General features: G+C 46.1%; 1 protein-coding gene across 1 annotated transcript in view; it reads left to right on the top strand.

Annotated features, from left to right (window-relative positions):
- Positions 1 to 24,724, top strand: part of LOC128408825 (zinc finger protein 420-like) — a 31,444-nt gene that overhangs the window by 4,007 nt on the left and 2,713 nt on the right. The window contains exons 4-12 of the mRNA XM_053378847.1: positions 7,299 to 7,384; positions 9,403 to 9,610; positions 9,744 to 11,233; positions 13,004 to 13,071; positions 17,534 to 17,636; positions 18,294 to 18,410; positions 20,624 to 20,747; positions 22,882 to 22,964; positions 24,485 to 24,611. Of these exons, the coding sequence (XP_053234822.1) occupies positions 7,299 to 7,384; positions 9,403 to 9,610; positions 9,744 to 11,233; positions 13,004 to 13,071; positions 17,534 to 17,636; positions 18,294 to 18,410; positions 20,624 to 20,747; positions 22,882 to 22,964; positions 24,485 to 24,611 (2,406 nt within the window). The remainder of the gene's footprint in view (positions 1 to 7,298; positions 7,385 to 9,402; positions 9,611 to 9,743; positions 11,234 to 13,003; positions 13,072 to 17,533; positions 17,637 to 18,293; positions 18,411 to 20,623; positions 20,748 to 22,881; positions 22,965 to 24,484; positions 24,612 to 24,724) is intronic.

Below are 24,724 nucleotides of genomic sequence, written 5' to 3'. Positions count from 1 at the left end.
AGAAAAGGAAGAGCAAAAAACTGCTCCAGCTAAGGAAAAGACACTAAGGCAAAAAAGAAGGAAGGGAGTGTTGGAAGGAAACAGCTGATTGGTGGGATCAGAAGAGAGATAAGGGACCCTAGCGGAGGCTGCCTGGGAGGGGGGAGGTAAAAGCCCATGGATCCTCAGCATTTTTACATTGGGTCACCCCAAATTCACCATCAGATCACATAGCATGTCCATGGATACAGCCTGCACCAAAAAAAATCACACATCCACTGTTTCCTGGGGCGGCAATGGTGCAAAAATGTGGTTACAAAGCACGGATCCACATGGATCCTCAGGATTTTTGCATTGGGTCACCCCAAATTAACCATCAAATCACATGTCTGCGATCACAGCACGATCCACAAAAATCATACATCCACTGTTTCGTTCAGAATTTTTCTTCTTGTTTTCCTCCTCTAAAAACTAGGTGTGTCTTATGGTCAGGTGTGTCTTATGGAGCGAAAAATACGGTATATATTTTGATTTTCCAAAATATAAACATACAACAAAACGACTTCCAAATCGAATTATTGAGATTACTCTGAATCGCCTGACTTCCCCCATCTCTTCCACGGGTCCTATTGATTCTGTTTCAACTGTATATCAATACTTCTCCAATTTTTCATCTTTCTAGATTATCTATACGTTCTGTTACATTTCAGGTGTGTTTAAAATCCTGCTAATGTTTTGACCTATTCACAAAGATTTTGTATATAAATTATAAACATTTCACATTATTTTTTTAAAAAATTGTCTTCTTGATGCCTGAGCTTCTCAGTTAGTTTTGCCATTTAAAGTTAAAATAACATAAAATTTTTACTTAGTGTGTTTGCAGTTCTAACTTGCTGCTTTAACTGTTAAGACTGTGAACTGACAGTCATCTAATAAGGGGGCAGGAGAGATGAAAATAATGCCAATGTGTTTCACCCTGGTTTCAGATAATAATAATAATAATGATAATTTTATTATTTATACCCCACCCATCTGGCTGGGTTTCTACAGCCACTCTAGGCGGCTCCCAACAGAATATTAAAAACACCAAACATTAAAAACTTCCCTAAGCAGGGCTGCCTTCAAATGTCTTCTGAAAGTTAGATAGTTGGGGGACTTCCGGGTTAGCGCCATCGGCTAATGGCGGATTCCCTCCGAGCTCCGGAGGGAATCGGCTCCGCAGGATCCGGGTCTTGCCGCTGCGGCGACGCGGGGACCCTCAGAAATCACAGGCGCTGAAGCCTGTGAACTTGGTGACTCGGCGGGCACCATTTGCGCCCCCCCGACCCGCGAAGGAGCCTTTTTAAAGGCTTCGGAACGGGGGACGGGGTGAGTGGCGCGGTGCTGAGAGTCGACTGCTTCTCCTGCGGAGTGAAGCCGCATGCCATGGTCGGAGAGCGCTGACTTCTTCTTGTGAACAATTGGACTCTAAAAGCAACAACCCGTGAGTAATACGGAAATTGGATTTGTAAAGAAAAAATATTTTTTCTGAATTAGGCACGATCGGGGAAGGCGCAAACAGGAAGTCCGTCTCCCCGTCTTATAAATAATCTAAAGCAAGGACTAGCTAACTAAGGTCGAGAGAATTTCTTCTTCTTTATTGGGTAAAAGACATTAATTTCACGATTTGGCAGTATAAGTAATTTCACTGGAGGATAAGAGCTAATTTTGAGAGCTGAAGTGCCACCCCCCAGGACCCGGGAGTGATCCGTGAGAGAGCCTGTTGAGGAGATATAGAAGAGTTTGACAGCTGTCAAATTAGCTGTCAAGAAGGAAAAAGAGAACTTTGTTTCTGCTATCTCTGCTGGATATATTTGCTACAATTTGGTTATATTTTGTTGAAAACAAGGAAGAACTGATACAAACTAACTTGATTTTTGGATTTGAACTGGAAGGAAGATAAAGTAACCAAAATCCCTCTAGAGGGGATTTTGGGACATTACAAGAATGGCTGAAGGAGGAAAAATTCAAGCTAAATTGGACAGAGTGTTTCTTCTCTTGGGAAAGTTACAAGGCCAAATTGATGTTTTGGCTACAAATGTTGCAACTCTGGACTTAACAGTAAACAAATCCATTGAATTTGATAAGGACTTGACTCATGAAGTCCATGCAGCTGGACAAGAAGAGAAACTTGAAAGATTTGAGAGTGTGGAGAAAGAGATATATGTTGTTTCTGAGGAAAAGGAAGGAGGAGATGTAATGTTGCAGATGACGAAGGAGAGCCAGAGGCCTGACATGATGGCTACAAAGGAAAATAAGTACTGGATGATGAAAATCTGTTTTGAATTGAAGATTGAAGAATGGAGAGATCTCCTTATGTGGAGATCTGAAGACCTATGGATTACAAATTTGATTAAGGTGAAAGTTGGAGCTTTTGGGACATTTGGACTTAAAAGGAGTAAGAAACAGGATTCAGGCTCCACTTTTAAGTATGGAGGTCTGGCTGGAAGAAATATGGACCCTATCGGGACAGAGCTTCTCCGAGATCTGGTGTTTAATATTAAGGACTACCAAAAAACCGGCAGAGAGGAATTGAGAGAGAATTAAGAGCCAATAAGAGAGACTGTAAACTGTTTCAATATGCAGTGACTGCCGCAAGGTTACTTCTGGCCCAAAGATGGAAACAGGAAGAAATTCCAACAGTGGAAGAATGGAGAAGGAAATTGACCGAATATGCAGAATCACAGAATCACAGAATCATAGAGTTGGAAGAGACCACAAGGGCCATCGAGTCCAACCCCCTGCCAAGCAGGAAACACCGTCAGAGCACTCCTGACATATGGTTGTCAAGCCTCTGCTTAAAGACCTCCAAAGAAGGAGACTCCACCACACTCCTTGGCAGCAAATTCCACTGTCGAACAGCTCTTACTGTCAGGAAGTTCTTCCTAATGTTTAGGTGGAATCTTCTTTCTTGTAGTTTGGATCCATTGCTCCGTGTCCGCTTCTCTGGAGCAGCAGAAAACAACCTTTCTCCCTCCTCTATGTGACATCCTTTTATATATTTGAACATGGCTATCATATCACCCCTTAACCTCCTCCTCTCCAGGCTAAACATGCCCAGCTCCCTTAGCCGTTCCTCATAAGGCATCGTTTCCAGGCCTTTGACCATTTTGGTTGCCCTCCTCTGGACACGTTCCAGTTTGTCAATGTCCTTCTTGAACTGTGGTGCCCAGAACTGGACACAGTACTCCAGGTGAGGTCTGACCAGAGCAGAATACAGTGGCACTATTACTTCCCTTGATCTAGATGCTATACTCCTATTGATGCAGCCCAGAATTGCATTGGCTTTTTTAGCTGCCGCGTCACACTGTTGGCTCATGTCAAGTTTGTGGTCAACCAAGACTCCTAGATCCTTTTCACATGTAGTGCTCTCAAGCCAGGTGTCACCCATCTTGTATTTGTGCCTCTCATTTTTTTTGCCCAAGTGCAATACTTTACATTTCTCCCTGTTAAAATTCATCTTGTTTGTTTTGGCCCAGTTCTCTAATCTGTCAAGGTCGTTTTGAAGTGTGATCCTGTCCTCTGGGGTGTTAGCCACCCCTCCCAGTTTGGTGTCATCTGCAAATTTGATCAGGATGCCCTTAAGTCCATCATCCAAGTCGTTGATAAAGATGTTGAATAAGACCGGGCCCAAGACAGAACCCTGTGGCACCCCACTAGTCACTCTTCTCCAGGATGAAGAGGTACCATTGATGAGCACCCTTTGGGTTCGGTCAGTCAGCCAGTTACAAATCCACTGAGTGGTAGCATAGTCAAGACCGCATTTTACCAGCTTCTTTACAAGAATATCATGGGGCACCTTGTCAAATGCCTTGCTGAAATCAAGGTAGGCTACATCCACTGCGTTCCCTTCATCTACCAGGCTTGTAATTCTGTCAAAAAATGAGATCAGGTTAGTCTGACATGACTTATTTTTCAGAAATCCATGCTGACTATTGGTGATCACAGCATTCCTTTCTAGGTGCTCACAGACTGTTTGCTTAATGATCTGCTCCAGAATCTTCCCTGGTATTGATGTCAGACTGACTGGGCGGTAATTATTTGGGTCCTCTCTTTTCCCCTTTTTGAAAATAGGGACAACATTTGCCCTCCTCCAGTCTGCCGGGACTTCGCCTGTTCTCCAGGAATTCTCAAAGATGACTGCCAGTGGTTCTGAAATCACATCTGCCAGTTCTTTTAATACTCTTGGATGCAGTTCATCTGGCCCTGGAGACTTGAATACATCTAGACTAGCCAAGTATTCTTGTACTATCTCCTTAGTTATTCTGGGCTGTGTTTCCTCTGCTGAATCATTTGCTCCAAATTCTTCAGGTCGGGCATTGTTTTCTTTATCGGAGAAGACTGAGGCAAAGAAGGCATTGAGGAGTTCAGCCCTTTCTGTGTCCCCTGTTTGCATTTCACCATCTTCTCCTCTGAGTGACCCCACTGTTTCTTTGTTCTTCCTTTTGCTACGAACATACCCATAAAAGCCTTTTTTGTTGCTTTTAACCTCTCTAGCAAGCCTGAGTTCATTCTGTGCTTTAGCTTTTCTGACTTTCTCTCTACACGTGCTGGCTATTTGTTTGAATTCCTCTTTGGTGGTTTCCCCCCTTTTCCATTTTTTGTACACATCCTTTTTTAATCTTAACTCAGTTAAAAGTTCTTTAGATAGCCACCCTGGCTTCTTTAGGCACCTTCCATGTTTCCGTCTCATTGGTATTGTCTGAATTGGACAAATTGACTGGGAAGATTCGATACCAGAAAGATTCGATACCAGAAAGACCAAAAGTTTATTGAGGACTGGGGAAAATTTACAGAATATCTGAAAAATATATGTGATACACAGACAACGCTTGTTGGGTTTGAAGAGACTCTGTGAAATAGTAAGAAATACTGCAAAAAAGAGAGTAAAAGGAGTGGGGAAAGGCAATATCATGTTTAGAAATGCGTCAATAAATAGAAATTTTTCGAAAGATTGACAGAGAAACTGAGGGAAGTCAAAAATTGAAGCATGAGTGTAAAATAATTTGTTGACTGTATAAAACTTGTTTGGAAAATTAATAAAAATTATTTTTAAAAAAAAAAAAAGAGAGAGAGAATTAAGAGCCTCGGACGTGAGGTCTCCAGGCTGATAGCATGAAAATTGGGGAATTCGTGGAAGGGAATTTGGGTCGACTTTAGAAAAAAGTTTTAAGAATGAGCACTGATGTTTAAATACTGGTGTTTATAAGTTAAAATTGGTTTTTTAAAAAAAATGAATTACCGTATTTTTCACTCTATAACACGCACCCGACCATAACACGCACGTAGTTTTTAGAGGAGGAAAATCCTTAGGCATGCCACCCGTAGGCATTCCCTCCATAACACGCACAGACATTTCCCCTTACTTTTTAGGAGGAAAAAAGTGAGTGTTATGGTGCAAAAAATACGGTAAATATAAAAAGGTCAAAAATTGGGGACAAGAACTTGTTGAATTAACAATTTGAATTGGAATATAAGAAGGGGAGGTGTGGGGAAGTCAGGGAAATATGTTATTGAAAATAAGGATTGTAAACTTTATGTGTTTTTAACTTTTTTCTTTTTTTCTTTTTGATTTTTTAATGTATAAAGGTGGAAAAACTCAATAAATATCTTTTTTTTAAAAATAAAAGTTAGATAGTGTTTATTTCCTTGTCATCTGATGGGAGGGCATTCTACAGGGCGGGCACCACCACCAAGAAGGCCCTCTGCCTGGTTCCTTGTAAGCTCACTTCTCGCAGGGAGGGAACCGCCAGAAGGCCCTCGGAGCTGGACCTTAGTGCATGGATAGACACCTCTAAGATGCCTGTGACCCAAATTTCCAGGGGCCTCTGACTCATTTACCAGAAGTAATGTATTTAGTGTTGACTCTGGAAGTGTATCCTCTATTCTGACCAAACTAAGCGCTCCTACTCCATTATAAATGTTGGCCACTATCGGAACAGGACGCTGGACCAGATGGGCCCCCTTTGGCCTGATCCTGAAGGTTCATATTGCGCTCTTATTCCTCCATGAATTTGTGGCTGGGAACCAGGGTGCATCACTAACTACGCCCTTGCAACCGTCCCACTGAGGAACCTTTAAACATGTTGTCTGGTTGTTTTGGTTTCTGTCGCAAGCCCGTCTTGGTTTAAAAGCAGGGCCTAAATGAGTGGTGTGCTGTGATTATTTTTCATAGGGGAGCATAAGGCCTAGAGGCACCAGCTTGCGGGGGCGGGGGGCAGACGTCACGTGCATGACATCTTTTAAAATTAATTAATTAATTAATTAGGTTTTTCAGATTAAAATTTTACAATTACATATCCAACATACAAGTTAAAAACAAGATTCCAAAGGATCTCCTGGACTTCCCTCCCCTCCTTTGTGTGTCCTATGATTAATCATTTCCTCCTGCATCTTAATCACATCTTTTACATCTCCATTGTATCCAAAACTCACCATTAAACTACAGCAGACGCTCGGGTTGCGAACGTGACCCGTGCAGGATGCACGTTTGCGACCCGCAGTGGCGCATCTGCGCATTCGCGGGTTGCGATTTGCGCTTCTGCGCATGCGCAAAGAGCAATTTAGCACTTCTGCACATGCGCGATCGCTGAAACCCAGAAGTAACCCATTTCGGTACTTCCGGGTTTCGGCGGGTGCGTAACCCGAAAAAACACAACCTGAAGCGGATGTAACCCGAGGTATGACTGTATAGTGGTACGTTGGTTCTCGAACTTAATCCATTCCGGGAGTCTGTTTGACTCCCGAAACTGTTCAAAAATCAAGGCGTGGCTTTCGGTTGGCTGCAGGAGCTTCCTGCATTTAATCGGAAGCCGGCAAAGCTGTGTCGGACATTCGGCTTCTGAAAAACGTTTGCAAACCGGAACACTCACTTCCGGGTTTGTGGCGTTTGGGAGCCGATTTGTTTGACAACTAAGCTGTTCAGTAACCAAGGTACTACTGTACAAGTGTTATTCCAACCCTACTAACAATTTTGGCTGTTTACAATGTTTTTTAAGACGAATTATAATTTTCCCCCATTCCTTATTAAACTTTTGGTCTTCCTGATTTCTGATTCTTCCAGACATTTTAGCCATTTCAGCATCTTGACGTCCTGACGTCCTGTGCTTGAGCATCACGCCTCCCTCCCTAAGCCGGGCAGAAACTTTGTGGTCTTGGGGAAGAAGGCACATGGGGAACATTTAAGGGACTAGCCTAGTCCCCTTTAGTCCATTGACTGCACACCACTGGTCTAAATAATTAAGAAACCAGTCTTCTTGTCACCTTTGTTGCCCTTGCAGGAGAAGGACTGAGGATTATTGTGGTGTGTCCTCCCTCGCCCCTTCCTGATGGCGGAGTGGAAGCACCTTCTGTGCCTCTGGAACAGGTAAGAGAAGAGGCTGCAGGTGACCCTGGCTGCCTCTGTGTCCTGCACAACTCACTGGGCCTGGAAAAATTGTGGGAATGTCGTGGATAGCAGGAGAGGATATATTGATGAAATATTATCCTTCCTCACTCACGCTAGTGAGTCGGTAGCAGAGTACATTCGCCAGTATATTGCAGGAAACTAGTTGGTAGATTCGTTTGAATCTCTTTACTTAAGCAATCCAATCTAGGTTGTTCAGATTGGGTTTTGTTCCTGGTAAATCCCCCCTTCTCCTTTGTTTTATTTCATCTTGATGTATTTTGTTGTCTGCCGGCTCTCAGCCAGCAGCGCATGGGCTCATTCCCATATGGGATGAACTCAAACTCTGTTCTGCAACTATAAGCTAAAGTCTGTGTTCAGTTTAATTACTGAACGTAAGTAAACTTCTTATCATTATTTTAAGAGAAGACTGTTTTGTCTTTATTCTTTTCAGGAGGGATTAAAGGGGAATTTACGAGGAACAAAACCCCATCTGACAAAGCCAGATTGGATTCCTTAAGTAAAAAGATTCAAACGAATCTACCAACTAGTTTCCCGTTATATATGGGGGAATGTACTCTGCTACTGACTCACTAGCGCAGCCTTTCTCAACCTGTGGGTCCCCAGATGTTGTTGAACTACAACTCCCATCACCCCTAGCTAACAAGGCCGGAGCTCAGGGATGATGGGAGTTGTAGTCCAACAACATCTGGGAACCCACAGGTTGAGAAACGCTGTGTGACTAGCGTGAGTGAGGAAGGATCATATTTTTTTTTAATGTATTTTTATTAAAGATTTTCTTGATTTACAAAGGTATGTGGAATGTCTCCCTCTCGTATTTTTCCCCCATGTAACATTTTTTTTTACAAATCGGTTTCATTTGTTGAGACATTAGGAAGAAAAGGGGGAAAGGGGTGGAGTGGGAGAAAGATGAGTGGCGGTGGGGTCGGGTGGCGATGTTTCTATTTTATTTAATACATGTGGGGTTTTGTGTCAGCGTCGCTTGTGCAGGTTCTCTGCTGTTCACTTGTGTTCCTTTGGTGGTGAAAGGGGTTGGGGTTGGCCTGGTGTGGTCATTCATTTGTGGTTGGCTGTGGTGGTCTTTGTTTTCATGTGTGAGTGGGGTGGGTGGGTGTTTTGGATCAGGTTAGCCATATTGATTTGTATGCTGTTGGTGGGTTTTTGTCATTGTCTTGTTGTGCTGTGTGTGTGATGAAGGGGAGCCATACCGGGGTGAAGGCGTCTTCTTCTATTTGTCCCCGTGTCAGTTTCAGTTTATTGGTTAATTTTTCTAGTAAGGCTGTTTCCCATACTATTTGGTACCATTGTTCCATGCTTACTCCTGACAGGTCTCTCCAGTGTCTGGTAATAATAATAATAATAATAATAATAATAATAATAATAATAATAATAATTTTTATTTATACCGCATCCTCCCTGGCCAGAGCCAGGCTCAGAGTGGATAACACCAATAAAATCACAGTAAAAACATAATAGGGGGAAAAGAGAGGGGGGTGGGAGAAGAGAAAAGAAAAGAAAAGAACCAATTTAAAATACAGGCTAAAATGCAATTTAAAATGCAGCCTCATTTTAAAGTAGCTGATAAATCAAGACCATAAGGGTCAGACTGAGTCCAAACCAAAGGCCAGGCGGAACAGCTCTGTCTTGCAGGCCCTGCGGAAAGACGTCAAGTCCCGCAGGGCCCTAGTCTCTTGTGACAGAGCGTTCCACCACATTATGATGTTTCAGGTTGCTGAGAGTAGGTGGGTTAAGGAAGGATAATATTTAATCAATATATTCTCTTCTATTATCCACAACATTCCCACAAAAATCAACCTCTTCCCCATCTGCTCTCATCCTAGCTGCCCAGCAAGGAAGCTGCGAATGTTGTTTCTGATGATTTAAATCTTGAAAGGCAGCTACATAAACAAGCTTTTCCTTCTTCCTCTTCTTTGCCATTCTCCACGCAGAGATCACATTTCTTTTTATCCCCCGCCCAGGTGACATTTGAGGATGTGGCTGTATGTTTCACCGCGGAGGAATGGAGCTCGCTGGATCCGGACCAAAGGGCGCTGCACCGGGAGGTCATGGAGGAGAACTGGAAAACGGTCACCTCCCTGGAACAGCAAGGCTTGGCTGCCCACGAAGCAGCAGTGCAGGCTGGGAGCAGTGAGGAACTCTGGGAAAGGACTGTGCAAAAGCTCATAGGTGAGCATCTCCCTTTTTGCGGTGGCTAAGGCTCCCTTTTCCTCTTAGCTGGTAAAGTCACCCTCCCATTTGTGATCTGCAGTGAATACTCCCTTTCTCACTTCAGTACTTATGAAGCTTCCTTTTGTTCCAGGAGCAGGGAGTCAGGGCGAAGGGGAACGCAGTATGGTGTCCTTGCCAAGAGCCCGACGCAAAGAAGGCAGAGAGCCGAGGAGGAAAGCGGAAGCTAAACAGAAGAGCAAGGAGTCATCTGCCCGTCGAGGCAGTGGCACCTGTGACATCCCAGCCGAAGAGAAACAGGACAAGAGGAAGGAAAGGTGTCCGGTGTGCGGCAAAATGTTCAAATGGAAATCGAGCCTCGATGCTCATTCCAAAGTCCACACTGGGGAGAAGCCGTTCAAATGCCTGGAGTGTGGGAAGGGCTTCAGCCGGAGCTCCAGCGTGACGTCGCACGAGAAGATCCACAGAGGGGAGAAGCCGTACGAGTGCGCCGATTGCGGCAAGAGCTTCATTCGCCGGGACTCCCTCATCTCGCACCAGAGGATCCACACGGGGGAGAAGCCCTATAAGTGTCTGGAGTGCGGGAGGAGGTTCAACCGGAAAGGGAGCCTTATTTTCCACCAGAGAATCCACGCGAGGGACAAGCCCTACAAGTGCTCGGAGTGCGGTAAGAGCTACTGCAGGAATTCGAGCCTTATCTCTCACCGGAGAATCCACACCGGCGAGAAGCCGTTTCAGTGCCTGGAGTGCGGACAGAGTTTCAGAGAGAAGAAGAGCCTCACCGCTCATCAGGGAACTCACACGGGCGAAAAGCCCTTCAAGTGCTTTGAGTGCGGGCAGAGCTTCAACAGCAAAGGGAACCTCAATTTGCACCAGAGGATCCACTCCGGGGAGAAGCCGTTCCGGTGCCTGGAGTGCGGGCAGAGCTTCATCCGGAAAGGCGCCCTTATCTCACATCAGAGCATCCACACCGAGGAGAAGCCCTTCAAGTGCTCCGAGTGCGGGAAGTGCTTCCGGAAGAACTCGAACCTCGTTTCTCACCAGAGCATCCACACGGGCGAGAAGCGGTTCCAGTGCATCGAGTGCGGGAGGAGCTTCACACGGAGAGGCACACTCAACTTGCACCAGCTGCTCCACACCGGCGAGAAGCCGTTCAAATGCCTGGAGTGCGGGAAGAGCTTCATTGTGAAAGGGTCCCTCGTTTCGCACCAGAGGATCCACACCGGCGAGAAGCCCTTCCAGTGCCAGGAGTGCGGGAAGAGCTTCATGAGGAGAGACTCCCTCATCTCGCACCAGAATATCCACACGGGAGAGAAGCCCTACACGTGCCCCGAGTGCGGGAAGAGCTTCCGCCAGAAGAGCAACCTCACCGCTCACGAGGGAACCCACACGGGGGAGAAACCTTACAGCTGCCTGGAGTGCGGGAAAAGCTTCCGGCGGAACGAGAGCCTGAAAAAGCACCAGAGGTTGCACCTGGAACAGCTGCCTTGGAACATGGAAATAGCTCCCATGGCGACTCCGGTCCACAGGGGAGGAACCATCCAAATGCTTCGGATGTGGGACGAGCTTCGGCCAGAATATAAGGATCACGTCACACTGAAGAACCCACCCATGGGGGAATCCTAGAAGTGCGCACAGCATGAGGGGAAAGTGCCAATCTTCTTTAGATTCCCTATATTGCAGGGGGTTGGACTAGATGACCCCTGGGTCCCTTCCAGCTCTACCATTCTATGATTCTGTCATTTTGCGATTCACATCCGAAGGAAGCATATGTAACAAAGTAGATTAGAGCAGTCGATGAAGTAGATTAGAGAATTCCCCCCCCATGAACCACTTGATGGTCTTGACAAACCATTTAATAACAGTTAATACCTCTTGTTATGTTTGCTTCAGGTTGAGCATTTTCAGGTTGTGTCCCCGAGCCACCTGGAAGTAACGGAAAGGATTACTTGCGGGTTTCGCTGCATGTGCAGACGCACAAAGTTACGTCATGCGCATGCGCAGAAGCGGCGGATCGCGACCTGTGCAGACGCGGGTTGCGTTCTGCTCATGTTGCGACCAGAGATACCACTGTATTCCCCTCCCCTTGCCCGTTGTAGCAATTGTAACACACCGCGCTAGGTGCAGTGTGATTTTAAATGGTATTTTAAATGCTATTTCATAGAATGACAATTTGCATTTGGATCGCAATAAAAGACAATATAAGAAATAAAAGAAGCAATGGAAAATACACCTAAAAATCAATAGGAATATTTAACATGGCATACCTGAACGAAGCTTGTGGACCACTGGGAACCCCTGGAATAGAACTCTAGTGACCAATTGGACCTTTGCAGCCAACAGAGAGTCCACACGTGAGACTGATGGTCTACAAATGTTCAAATCTCTACAAACCCTGTACTGTACTTAGGGAAATGAATAGAGTCAGAATCTTACAAAGTGTTTTGAGTAAGCATTTAACCTTGCCGCCTTTTGTGAATGAACGATCACTCCTAGAGCGGCCACCGGCTGGGGACTCAAAAGAGAATTTGGCATGCTTCAGTGGGGTGATGACTAGATGGGGCAGTGATAGTGGCTGATAAAGCTACTATTGAGGCACAGAGGGAGAAATGGACTCCCTCTCTCATTTTGTGAGAACTCAAGTTTACCTAGTGAAAACAAGTGGCGATGTTTAGTGAGAGAGAAAAAGGACGATTAGGACCATCATCTTACGCATCGATATAATGTTGTGGTTAGGTAGTTAACTGCTTCACTTTTTTGTGAATGAACCATTTTGTGGCTGGCACCCATAACATCTTCATCAAAATTCCAAGGGTATTCATTGACAAAAAAAAAAGGTTGATGGTGACCACATCTCTCCCTATATTCTCAGTCAAGCGTACGAGAGGCATTTATCCAGAGTTGGAGGCCGCAATCCTGCCAGCCAAGCAAACACACTCAAGGTGAATGAGAACCAAGGCCATTGAAAGGTATAGCTCCCCATACACACCTGGGAATATAACTGCCTCGAACTACCTGGGAGTTTACTTCCAGGTCGACATCTTCCAATGGACTTGTATTTTGTGGGACTTTAAATTGGATGATTCCTCACCCCACCCCATTATGCTTTTTATTTTTATTTCGCAAGGATCGACCACGTAGCCCTTTTAAAGTAGAGATCATTATCCCAGGCTGCATCTGTATTAGATTTGAAACTCATATATGGTTTTCTCCTTGATGCCTCGTAGGAATTGATTCATAAATTAAAGTAAATAAAGTCCTTTCCATTGTTGAACAAAGAGGCATGAATCCCTGAAATGCACTTTCCTCTCTCTCTCTCTCTCTCCCTCTCTCCCTTTCTCTCTCTTTCTCTCTTTCTCTTTCTCTTTCTCTTTCTCTCCATCTCCATGATAGGTTGTCAATCAGCTGGCGTTTCTGGAACTGGTTCTGTCTGTATCCCTCAAGAAAAGTTTGGACCCACTGTGCGTCTGATGATGTCACCTGGCACAATTATGACATCATATGATTTGACAGGCGGGTGCTGCCACTCACCTGCCAAAGTTGATCTGCAAAGCCTGGGATTGGTGGGGAGCTGGGCTCAAACAATAGCTCTCCTACTAACAGAGAGCCTCTTCTGCAAAGGAGTTGCAGACCTCCTGCATACTTGCCCTCTTCCTGGTTTTGTAGAGAAGGCAAGAGGACTCTCTCTGCTCCCTGACCTGGGGGTCTCACTATGCATGAGCTGAGCAGACCCTCTATGCATCCTCCCTGGTAGCCCTGGGACTTCCCCGCTTTTTCCCAATATGGGGAAGAGAGAGGAAACTTGCCAGATCCCAGAAGGGGCACTGAGCAGGGGTGTCAACTTGAATAAAATATTTTTGTGTGTGTGCGGGGGAGGTAAGCCCTGCCTTATAATAAATATGACATCATTTGGAATGAGTTTATGCAGAATGCAGCAGGCTATTCATATCTAAAAATGTATTAGGATAATAACACTATATCAATTTATGTGAGAATGTATGGGATAGTACATTGCATTTTTGAACACTTCCCCCCTCTTTTTTCTCTTATGCATATCTTTGTTCGCTTTCTGCCCTTCTTCCCCTCTTTATTTCTTTATAATTGATTTTCTCCCAATACAAATATCAAAAAATCACATGACGTGGTGAGCACACACCATTTGAATGCCAATACCCATCAACTTTTGGGGAGCCCGGCCTCCTAAAAAATATTTTTATTGGTCAAATCTTTTTTATTTCAATTTAAATTCAAACATTAAACATCAGCACCAACATTTAGGATTCCCTGAACCCTTTGACTCCCCTCAACCCTTCAGTGGTTACCATTATCAATCTTTTTTCAACTGCTTCTCTTCTCTATTTTCCTTAAACCATTTTTACCATAATTTTTAGTACATTACAAGCGTTACTCGAAATCCTGCCAAAGTTTTTAGTTGTTTACAGTGTTCTCTTAAATACATTGCAAATTTCCCCCATTCTTTCTTAAAGTTATTCTCTTCCTGGTTTCTCCCGCCTGCCCCCCAATAAAATATTTTAGGGGTAGTCAGAAATCCTAAAAATATTTTATGGGGTAGTGGTGAAGGGACCTCTGCCCCTGTGAGTTGACTCCTATGGCACAGAGGCAATATGTGCAGAGCAGAGAGAGAAGCTGCCACCCCCCCCCTTGCAGAAACAAGAGGGAGAAGGGAATGGAATTTTGCTCTTGGGGGTCTCCCCACCTCTGGCTTTTACTTCCTGTCCTTTCCAGGGATGCTGCTCAGTGCTTTTTAACCCTTGGCAAGCCAAACGTGCTCAGCTCAGCCCTCTGAAATTTCTCTCTTGAAAGCAGGAGTGAGAACATGTGCATTGCGCACACACCCCATATGCTTTATTTAGGGGATCTTTTCAGCTGGCATCCTTGTGAGCTGTTCCTTTTGTTGGCTATTTAAAGACGGAGCAGTGAAAAGGCTCCGCAAGAAGGAGGAAACGCCATCCTAGAACCAGAGAATGGGAGAGTTGGCAAGGGACCACCTAGTCCAGCCCTCTGCAATGCCGGAATTATATATAATAAATGTTCATAAATGTACCAACCAAGCGCATACAGTGGTACCTCGGGTTACATACGCTTCAGGTTACAGACTCCGCTAACCCAGAAATAGTGCTTCAGGTTAAGAACTTTGCTTCAGGATGAGAACAGAAATTGTGCTCTGGCGGCGCGGCAGCAGCAGGAGGCCCCATTAGCTAAAGTGGTGCTTCAGGTTAAGAGCAGTTTCAGGTTAAGTACAGACCTCCGGAACAAATTAAGTACTTAACCCGAGATACCACTGTACATAGATGTGTGGACCACATGTCTGGAGCAGCACAGGAGGACCGCCGTGAAACCATTTTCACTTCCAAACTGACCAAATGTTTTCTTCAAGGAGGGAGGAGGTGGGGGAGCCACCCCATTGTCTTTTTGTTCACAAATCCTGTCTTAAGGGTATGTCTGTGTATGAATAGAGTGAGCCTGTGACCTGGCTCAGGAACTAAGTATTTATCATTACAAAAGACTGGCCAGGCTCCCCAGGGTATCCAATCAAGTAAGCATTATCAGGTAACCTGCCAGACAGGAGATAAACAATGCACTCAGATTTCTGTTGTAGACTGCCCTTTCTGTGATGTAGGTATGATGTATCTGGGGGTTGTCTTGGACTCTAAGGTGGGCAATTTAAAGTGTCTATATAAGGGTGGGCACACCTGGGTTCTGGATCCTCCTCCTCTTGTGTGTGAGGGGAGCACCCTGTTGCAACAGTTCAATAAAGATCAGGCTTACAAGCTGCTTTGCTTCTCAATATTCTCAGGTTTGCCTCTGTTATTTTCTCTACAAAGGACTCTATAAGGGCTCTTGTAGGGACGCGGGTGGCGCTGTGGGTTAAACCACAGAGCCTAGGACTTGCCGATCAGAAGTCGGTGGTTTGAATCCCCGTGACGGGGTGAGCTCCCGTTGCTCAGTCCATGCTCCTGCCAACCTAGCAGTTCGAAAGCACATCAAAGTGCAAGTAGATAAATAGGTACTGCTCCGGCGGGAAGGTAAATGGCGTTTCCGTGTGCTGCTCTGGTTCGCCAGAAGCGGCTTAGTCCTGCTGGCCACATGACCTGGAAGCTGTACGCCGGCTCCCTCGGCCAATAAAGTGAGATGAGCGCCGCAACCCCAGAGTAGGTCACAACTGGAGCTAATGGTCAGGGGTCCCTTTACCTTTACCTAAGGGCTCTTGTGACCCCCATAAGGGAAGATTTTCGTTTATTACAGAGGTTTATAAGTAGAGGTTCAATGGCCCTCAGTCATGGATGCTCCAGCTGAGATTCTTGCATGGGGGTCCCTTCAAACTCTACGATTCTGTGATGTTATAATATTGAGGAGAGCAGAACCAGAGGTGCGCAGCTGTAGTATGGGACTGCTGACCATTTCATTAATTCAACCCACTGCCCAATGTAGCAATTGTTAACACAGTGTGCTAGGGTGCTGCATGACTTTTAACAGAATGACGATTTGCATTGGGGTCGCGATAAAATACAATGTGAGGAATAAAAGAAGAGGTGGGAAAAAAATGCCACTAAAAACCAATATGAATATTTAACACGGACGTCCCTGAATCAGGCCGCGATTGCTAGGGGGGCGCCCGGTTGCTAAGGGGCGGAGCCGGCCGAAGCGACGCGAGAAGGCGGAAGTGAGGCAGAGAAAGGGACCCGGATGATGCCCGGCGGAGCTGCACTCGCGGCCGGAAGGAAGCCGGGCTAGCCACGACCCGCAGGTAACCATGGCAACGGGGGGAGAGTTCACTGCGGCCGGAAGGAAGCCGGGCTAGCCACGACCCGCAGGTAACCATGGCAACGGGGGGAGATTTCTCTGCGACGATTTGAAGGCCCCCTCAGGCATCTGGGGAGGAGCAGGACCTGCCCGTCAACCTTAAGATTCTTTTTTTCATCAGGGCCATTTTCTCCCCTGAGCTTAAGGAGCTCCAGAGACCCCGCTCCATTGCCTGAGCCCAGATGCCAGGGCTTAGGGCGGCCGCCTTTGATTGGGGGTGATGGTTTTTCTCACCTGGTGCCGAATCGACTTCACAGCAACCCATTGCAATCTGTTGCAGCCTCACAGGGTGACCCCTCTGCAATTTGTCTCTCACACACTCATGACTGTGTAAATCTGTCTGTGCTTGGCCACCCAGAGCTTATTTTTATTACGTGTTTTGTGCTTTTATTTTATTCTGTGAACTGGCCTGAGACTCCCGGGTATAGGGCGGTATATAAATTCGTTTAATAATAAAAATAAAAATACATGGCCTTCCACACACCCTTCCAAACACGTGTGTTTTGGGGAGAGGAGCCCTAATTTGGCAGGAGGCAGGAGACCTGAAATTCAGGACAAAATAATAGTAGTAATAATAATTTTATTATTTATGCCCCGCCCATCTGGCTGGGTTTCCCCAGCCACACTGGGCGGCTCCCAACAGAATATTGAAAACACAATAAAACATCAAACATTAAAAACTTCCCTACAACTGTATCTGTACATTTTACGTAGCGTTTCACATTGAAATACAGGACAATCCTGCATTATACAGGACAGGTGGCACCCTCCCAGCGCTGGTTCCCAGATTCCAGACACCATGTTGGAGGATACAGGAAGAAGCCCACAAGCCTCCCAAGCTGAGAGCAGTGGGAAATTCTGGAAAGGCAGCGTGAAGAAGATCCTGGGTCAGGAAAGCAGCATCCTCTGTTCAGATGCTCCAAGCCAGCGCTTCAGGCATTTCTGCTACCAGGAGGCTGAGGGACCCCGGGAAGCCTGCAGCCGACTCCACCATCTCTGCCATCAGTGGCTGAAGCCAGAGCGACACACCAAGGCTCAGATCCTGGACCTGGTGATCCTGGAGCAATTCCTGGCTGTCCTTCCCCCGGAGATGGAGAGCTGGGTGAGGGAATGTGGAGCGGAAACCAGTTCCCAAGCGGTGGCCCTGGCAGAAGGTTTCCTCCTGAGTTGGGCAGAGGAGAAGAAGCAGGCAGAGCAGCAGGTGAGAGAGTTTCATCTTGATAGTATTGTGCTGATGGCTGTATTTTCATAAAATAAACAAAAACATTTTTATTGTTTTGGATATTGGAGGCTGCAGCAAAAATAACTTACTTGTTAAACTTTAACTGCTATATTACAACTGATGTGCTGGTCATCCACTATCCCTTTTCTTCTGTTGTTTAGGTATTTAGAATATAAATGTTTAAAAATCCCATATACAGTGGTCCCTCGGGTTACATACGCTTCAGGTTACATACGCTTCAGGTTACAGACTCCACTAACCCAGAAATAGTACCTTGGGTTAAGAACTTTGCTTCAGGATGAGAACAGAAATCACGTGGCAGCAGCAGCAGGAGGCCCCATTAGCTAAAGTGGTGCTTCAAGTTAAGAACAGTTTCAGGTTAAGAACGGACCTCCAGAATGAATTAAGTACTTAACCCAAGGTACCACTGTATCTCTTTATCATCTATCTATCTATCATGTATCTATCTATCATCTATCTATCTATCTATCTATCTATCTATCTATGTTTACCCAGGTATTCAGTGTCTGAAGAAGTTTTATCGAGTGACATGTTACATTAGGACATCTCCTAACATGTATTTCATGTATATCCTTTTTCTCATCCATTTCTCTCTTTAATCCCTGCATATTCTAGTTTCATGAGCCGGAAGCAGACGCTGATCTCCCTGAGGCAGAGGAGACTCCATGGATGCTGAAAATACCTTCTCTTCCTTGTGGTGGGGCAGAAGCCGCCTCAGTAAAACTGTATCAGGTAAGCAGGCGGTGGGGAATGATCACTGGGTAGCCAAGTGGGGACAGGATCCTGGCCCTCATTGCCAGACAAACTCAAGCTCCCAATTCTGTTTCTGGCAAAGCCTTTGCTGCATCAATCAGATTGGTATAAGGTGTGGCTTGCAAAGTATAGCAGGTACAAGACGGGTATTTCTGCACTAGCTAAGGTGTTGATCCAGCAGGTGTCGTGTCCAGTGTGTCTTCCTTTTGATGAGCGGGGCGGGCAGCAGCTGAAATCCAAGGATTGGCAAGAAAGTGGGCACGCCTTCTTGTGGGTTGGAGCCTGTGAAGTTGGTTTGCAGAGAAGTGGAGTCGGTCCTGGCTCAGCATCTGAATATGCTTTCAGTGACCTCCCCAGAAGTCTGTGGGAGAAAATTCCCTTGGTGGAGGATGGGGGTTCAAAGGCTCACACCAAACCCCCCAATTAGTCTGACTTCATTCAGTAATGCATTACCAGACGAAAGAGTCTGTGAGAGCATATCCATTAGCAAATGTGCATCGTCAAGGCTGTTTCTTCTCTAGCCAACCACTTTCTGCCACCTCAGCGCCCCACCATCTCTTCATCCAACTGCAGTCCTTGAAAACACTCAACCCAAGTTTTTTGCTCTCAGTTCAGAGCCCTCCTTATGCCTTATCTGGAGTTGTCTTTCACACTAACAGTCAGTGCTGGGTTTCTTCTATTAATTAATTAATTTATTTAATTTATACACCGCCCTATACCCTGGGGTCTCAGGGTGGTTCACAGGAAAGATCACAATATATAAAATAAAAATGAAAGCAGTAACCCACACCCCCAAAAGAGCCACATTTTAAAAGGGTATAGGATGTCAATCAGGTCAACCAAAGGCCTGGTTAAAAAGGAACATTTTTGCCTGGTGCCTAAAGGTGTATAATGAAGGCGCCAGGCGAACTTCCCTGGGGAGAGCATTTCACAGACAGGGAGCCACTGCAGAAAAGGTCCTGTTCTCGCGTTGCCACCCTCCGGACCTCTTGAGGTGGAGGCACATGAAGGAGGGCCTCAGAAGATGATCTCAGGTGCATATGGAAAGAGTCTGTCCTTGAGGTATTGCGGTCCTGAGCCATTTAAGGCTTTATAGGTTAAAATTTGGCCTGGAATTTGAATTTGGCCTGGAGACTAATCAGTAGCCTGTGCATTTGGACCAGGATTGGTGTAACATGGTCAAACTGTTGCTCCAGTGAGCAACCTGGCCACTGAATTCTGCGCTAGCTGAAGTTTCCAAACCGCCTTCAGAGGCAGCCCTACATATAACACATTGCACTTTGTAACAGTTCTTACCAGTTCTTTGGTCAGGCTTCGCTCTGGTGTGGTGCCCCCGGCCTCACTGATAATAGTTTTTGTAGAATTTGTACCTCAAGTGGGAGGCTCTTCGCTGGTAGAAGGTACCAGAAGCAGCTCCACAATAAGGGGTGTCTTAATAATAATAATAATAATAAATTTTTATTTATATCCCGCCCTCCCCAGCCGAAGCCGGGCTCAGGGCGGCTAACAACAATAAAACAATACAAAAGTACAACACAAACAACACTCTAAAATCATTCATTATAAAATTAATTAAATTCAAGCCACTGGCCACCATTGGGCCAGAGCTCCGCGAAGATTGCCGAGGGAGGGAGTCAGGCTGTGCCCTGGCCAAAGGCCTGGCGGAACAGCTCTGTCTTGCAGGCCCTGCGGAAAGATGTCAAGTCCCGCAGGGCCCTAGTCTCTTGTGACAGAGTGTTCCACCAGGTCGGAGCCACAGCCGAAAAAGCCCTGGCTCTAGTTGAGGCCAGCCTAACTTCTCTGTGGCCTGGGACCTTCAAGATGTTTCTATTTGAAGACCGTAAGTTTCTCTGTGGGGCATACCAGGAGAGGCGGTCCCGTAGGTACGAGGGTCCTAGGCCGTATAGGGCTTTAAAGGTTAAAACCAGCACCTTAAACCTGATCCTGTACTCCACCGGGAGCCAGTGCAGTTGATATAGCACTGAGTAGAGGTTTCCGATGTGACGGGCAGAACGCTTCTCTGTCAGTCTTCCTCGTTTCCTACCTTATTTTCCCAATGGCCCTTCTGAAGGTTTAAATCCTATAAGGAGATACCCGCCAACCTCACCCTTAATTGTTTTGTCTGATTGCACTTGAAGGGGGGAGAATTGCAGCAATAACTGTGCAGGCTGAAATGTTTCTTTCTCTTTCAGGATCTTTTGGTATTTGAGGAGGTGACTGTTTACTTCACTGGGGAGAAGTTGGTGCTGCTGGATTCAGACCAAAGTACCCTGCACAAGGAGGTCATGAAGAAATGTGGGATCAGGACCTCTCTAGGTAAAGTTCCTTCTGTTTAAAGGTAAAGGGTTAAAGGGACCCCTGACCATTTGGTCCAGTCGTGGCTGACTCTGGGGTTGTGGCACTCATCTCACTTTGTTGGCTGAGGGAGCCGGCGCACAGCTTCTGGGTCATGTGGCCAGCATGACTAAGCCGCTTCTGGCGAACCAGAGCAGTGCACGGAAACGCCCTTTACCTTCCCTCCGGAGTGGTGCCTATTTATCTACTTGCACTTTGACGTGCTTTCAAACTGCTAGGCAGGAGCAGGGACCGAGCAACAGGAGCTCACCCCGTCGCGGGGATTCGAACCGCCGACCTTCTGATCGGCAAGTCCTAGGCTCTGTGGTTTAACCCACAGCGCCACCCACGTCCCTTTCCTTCTGTTTAATGTCCAAGTTCTAATAAATTATTGGAACCTTTCTCTTTTCTTTTTGCATTCTTATCTACTGGCAGAGGGCTCAGTAGTTATTTCTGATATGTTGAATTAATATGCGCTTGTATTGACTTGTTTTTGATAAACTTGTTTGTGCTTTATTTAGATGTGACTGTATTTTTTATATTACAGTGACCATAATGTTCGTTAATTTTCAACGCTATTGTTATCATGAGATGCTTTCAGCTCAACATTTGTTGTTGAGCTAAGATCACCACCTTGAGTCTTCCTCTTCCAGTCCAGCTGGCTTCTGGGGATCTCTTCCCAGGAAGCCCTGGGCTGGCAGATATTTGCCAAAGCCAATCGGTGATGTCAGGTGTGACTGTCAGAGGCTGCCTTCCCCACTTGCTTCTGGAGGAAGTGGTTTGATGCCTTAAGGCTGCAACCTCATATGTGTGCATCAGAACATAAGTTTTGATCAAGCCAAAGGTCCACCTTGTCTACGGTCAGAGAATGGTCAGACGCAGAGGAATGGTGGAGGAACCAGCTGGGGAACCCCCAAGGGAAGAAGGCTCACAGCCTGGGGATTGGTGGTAGGACAATGATGAGTAGTCAGAGGGAGAGGACTGGGAGGAGGAGGTGTCAGAAGCTGAAGAGGTAACAGGGTTTAGTGAGTGGGGAGAGCATGTGACAGAGAGAAGCCCAGAATCACAGGCAGAAGCTGAAGCAGGAGAGGAGGGAGGCCAAGAGGCAAAGATGTGTCAGACTGGTGAAGAGGCATGGGTGTCTCCCTCTCCTGCTGAGACCAGCTCCCCTCCCTCCTGGTCTCCCTGAACCAAGAGAGGCATGAAGCGGGAGGAAAGACAGCCGCATCAGTATAGTCTTAGATTGCTTGGGAAGGAGAGAAGGAGACACAGCCAGCTGTAGGGAGGTGGGGACCTCTAGTCTTGGCAACTGCTTCATGGGGACAAGACCTGAGTTCTCATTAGGCCTGACACTTCTGTTTTGCTAATAAAGAGTTACCGTATTTTTCACTCTATAGGACGCACCTTGTTTTAGAGGGGGAGAACAAGAAAAAATAATTCTCCCCCTCTCTGCTCAGCGCCCCTTCAGCGAAGCGGCAGGAGAAACGGAGCCCCTTCCATTTCTCCTCCCGCTTGGCTGAAGGGGCGCTGCGCAGCTCTCCCTCTCTGCTGAAGCCAGGAGAGTCTTGCTCTCCTGGCTTCAGCAAAAGGAACCCGAAGCCTTCGGAGCGCAGCGCGAGTTCCCGCTGCGCTCCAAAGGCTTCAGGCGCACCGACCCATCTCGCTCTCCAGGCTTCAGCGAAAGCAACGCATAGCCTCCGGAGCGCTCCCTCTGCGCTTCAGAGGTTTCGCGTTGCTATTGCTGAAGCCAAGGAGCCTGCATTCGCTCCATAGGACACACACACATTTCCCCTTAATTTTTGGAGGGGAAAAAGTGCGTCCTATAAAGCGAAAAATACGGTAACTCTAGCTTGCTTGGGGTGATTTACTGCTGGCTCGCTGCTGTCATCTAGCACCCTGCTTCCTTTAGTGGCCAGCCAGATCTTTCCATCAGCAGGGTGTAAAGGCATAAGCCCTCTGTGATTCTTACTTCAGAGCAGCTGGTATTGAGAAGCAAACCTCTTCTGAAGCTCTAACTTAGTGTGACTTGGCCAGAGAAAAAGCCAGATGTAAATAATCTAAATACATAACAACAGAAAAAGGGTATAAATAATCCAATATCTTCCTGCCATTCCAGGCAGTGAAATAACAGCAGCCATCAGTTTGGGGCCGCCTGTTCTTCAGGATGGAATGGGAATGGATTCCACGCAACCAGACAAGGTAAGGGGTTGATCACCCCAGATCCTTCAGTGCCCATTCCGCCTTCATGCTTCAGTGATGAGTGTGAACAGGTCTCTGTTCTCTCCTCATCTTCCTGGGCCTGAACCATCACCTTTGCTTCTGTCAATTTGCCCACTGAGGAGATTGCAAGCGCCATAGCTCTGTTGCAGAACATCTGCTTTGTATGCACAAGTTCTTGGGTTCAGTTCCCAGCATCTCCACGAAGAGCTGGGAGACTCCTGAAACCCTGGAGAGCCTCTGCCAGTCAGTGTAGACTCAGTATAATGCAGCTTCCTTAAAGACTTTATTTTCTTCCTTTCTTTTTTGGTAATTTTTATTTACTTTTCTTCACTTTTATTTGTACAAGAAACATGCAAATAAGCATTTGACAGCATATAAAGAGCAAAACATAAACATATATATTAGAAGCAAAAAAACGTGTTTTGATGAATTGGAAGAGCTGCAAAAAGATTCCATTGAGCACATGGATTGATAATATGGATAGATTAGCCACATACGAATGAATTGCATGTCAACGCAAAATAAGAATGGATAAATATGAAGAAATCTGGAACAGATATTTAAGCGATAAGGCGAATAGTGGTGGGAAGTAGGGGGAGGAGAGAGAGGTGGGAAAATATTGTTAAAAAAGGTGTAGTCGTAGGTATATCAGTGTATTCAAATCTGAATTGTCAAACTGTGTTATTATTGTTATTATGGTTTTTGTTGTGTGTGTCTTTTGCGGTTGATGTTTGTATCGAAAAAATGATTAAACAAATTTTTTAAAAAGCAAAACATATAATAAAAATAAAATGGCATGTATGTGCACGGCTGTGTATACGTGCATTGCGCCAACCTGGAAGTGATAAACGTCATAAAGATTGTAATACATTTGTATTTGGGCTAAGTATCAAAGCTCAAGCTGTGAAAGGAAACAAGTTGTGTCCAGAAAGGGAGCCACCACGGAAAAGGCCCGTTCCTGTGTTGCCACCTCCTGGACCCCTTGTGGAGAGAAGGCGCATGAAGAAGGCCCTCAGAGGGCGATCACAGGGCCCAGATTGGGGAGAGTCAGTCCAAATCAGATAAAAAGCACCCGGTGGCTCCGAGCCTTGTCTAAATCTTATGTCAACGTGTAATTTCCTCCATGATGGCAGACTTTCAAGACTTCCAGCAAGCCTTTCAAGCTGAAAGCTTTCCCAGTTTCTAAGACGTTTTTACTGCTTTATCATTTGCTGCTTGCTGCCCTGGGCTGTTTGGGGAAGAAGTCTGGGATATAAATTTAGGAAATCGGATTGATCTGAGGGGGGGGATCTGGCAGCCCTCCAACTGGACTCCCAACTCCCATCATCCCTGACTATTGGCCATGCTAGCTGGAGCTGATGGAAGTTGGGGTCTGGTGGCTTAAATCCTCCTACAGAGAAACGCCTGCTCTGCTGCCCCACTTTTACTGCCTTCCTTGCAGACACTTAGAAGGGGGAAGATGCATGACTTGTTGCCTGTTTGAACCCTATGTCTTCTAGGGCCTGGTGACCTTTGAGGACGTGGCTGTGTATTTCAATGAGGAGGAGCTGGCAGTGCTGGATCCGCATCAGAGAGACCTGCACAGGGAAGTCATGGAAGAGAACTTTTGGAACGTGTCTTCTCTGTGTAAGCTTTCCTCCTTTTTCACCTCCGGGGTCAGAAGCAGACTGTAAACATTAGGAAACAATACGTTTCCGAGCACGATTCAAAGTGCTGGTGCTGACCTTTAAAGCCCTAAA

This window comes from Podarcis raffonei, chromosome 2 (genome assembly GCF_027172205.1).
Source record: "Podarcis raffonei isolate rPodRaf1 chromosome 2, rPodRaf1.pri, whole genome shotgun sequence".
In the NCBI taxonomy this organism is placed as follows: domain Eukaryota; kingdom Metazoa; phylum Chordata; class Lepidosauria; order Squamata; family Lacertidae; genus Podarcis; species Podarcis raffonei.
This window is presented reverse-complemented; position numbering and strand designations above follow the sequence as displayed.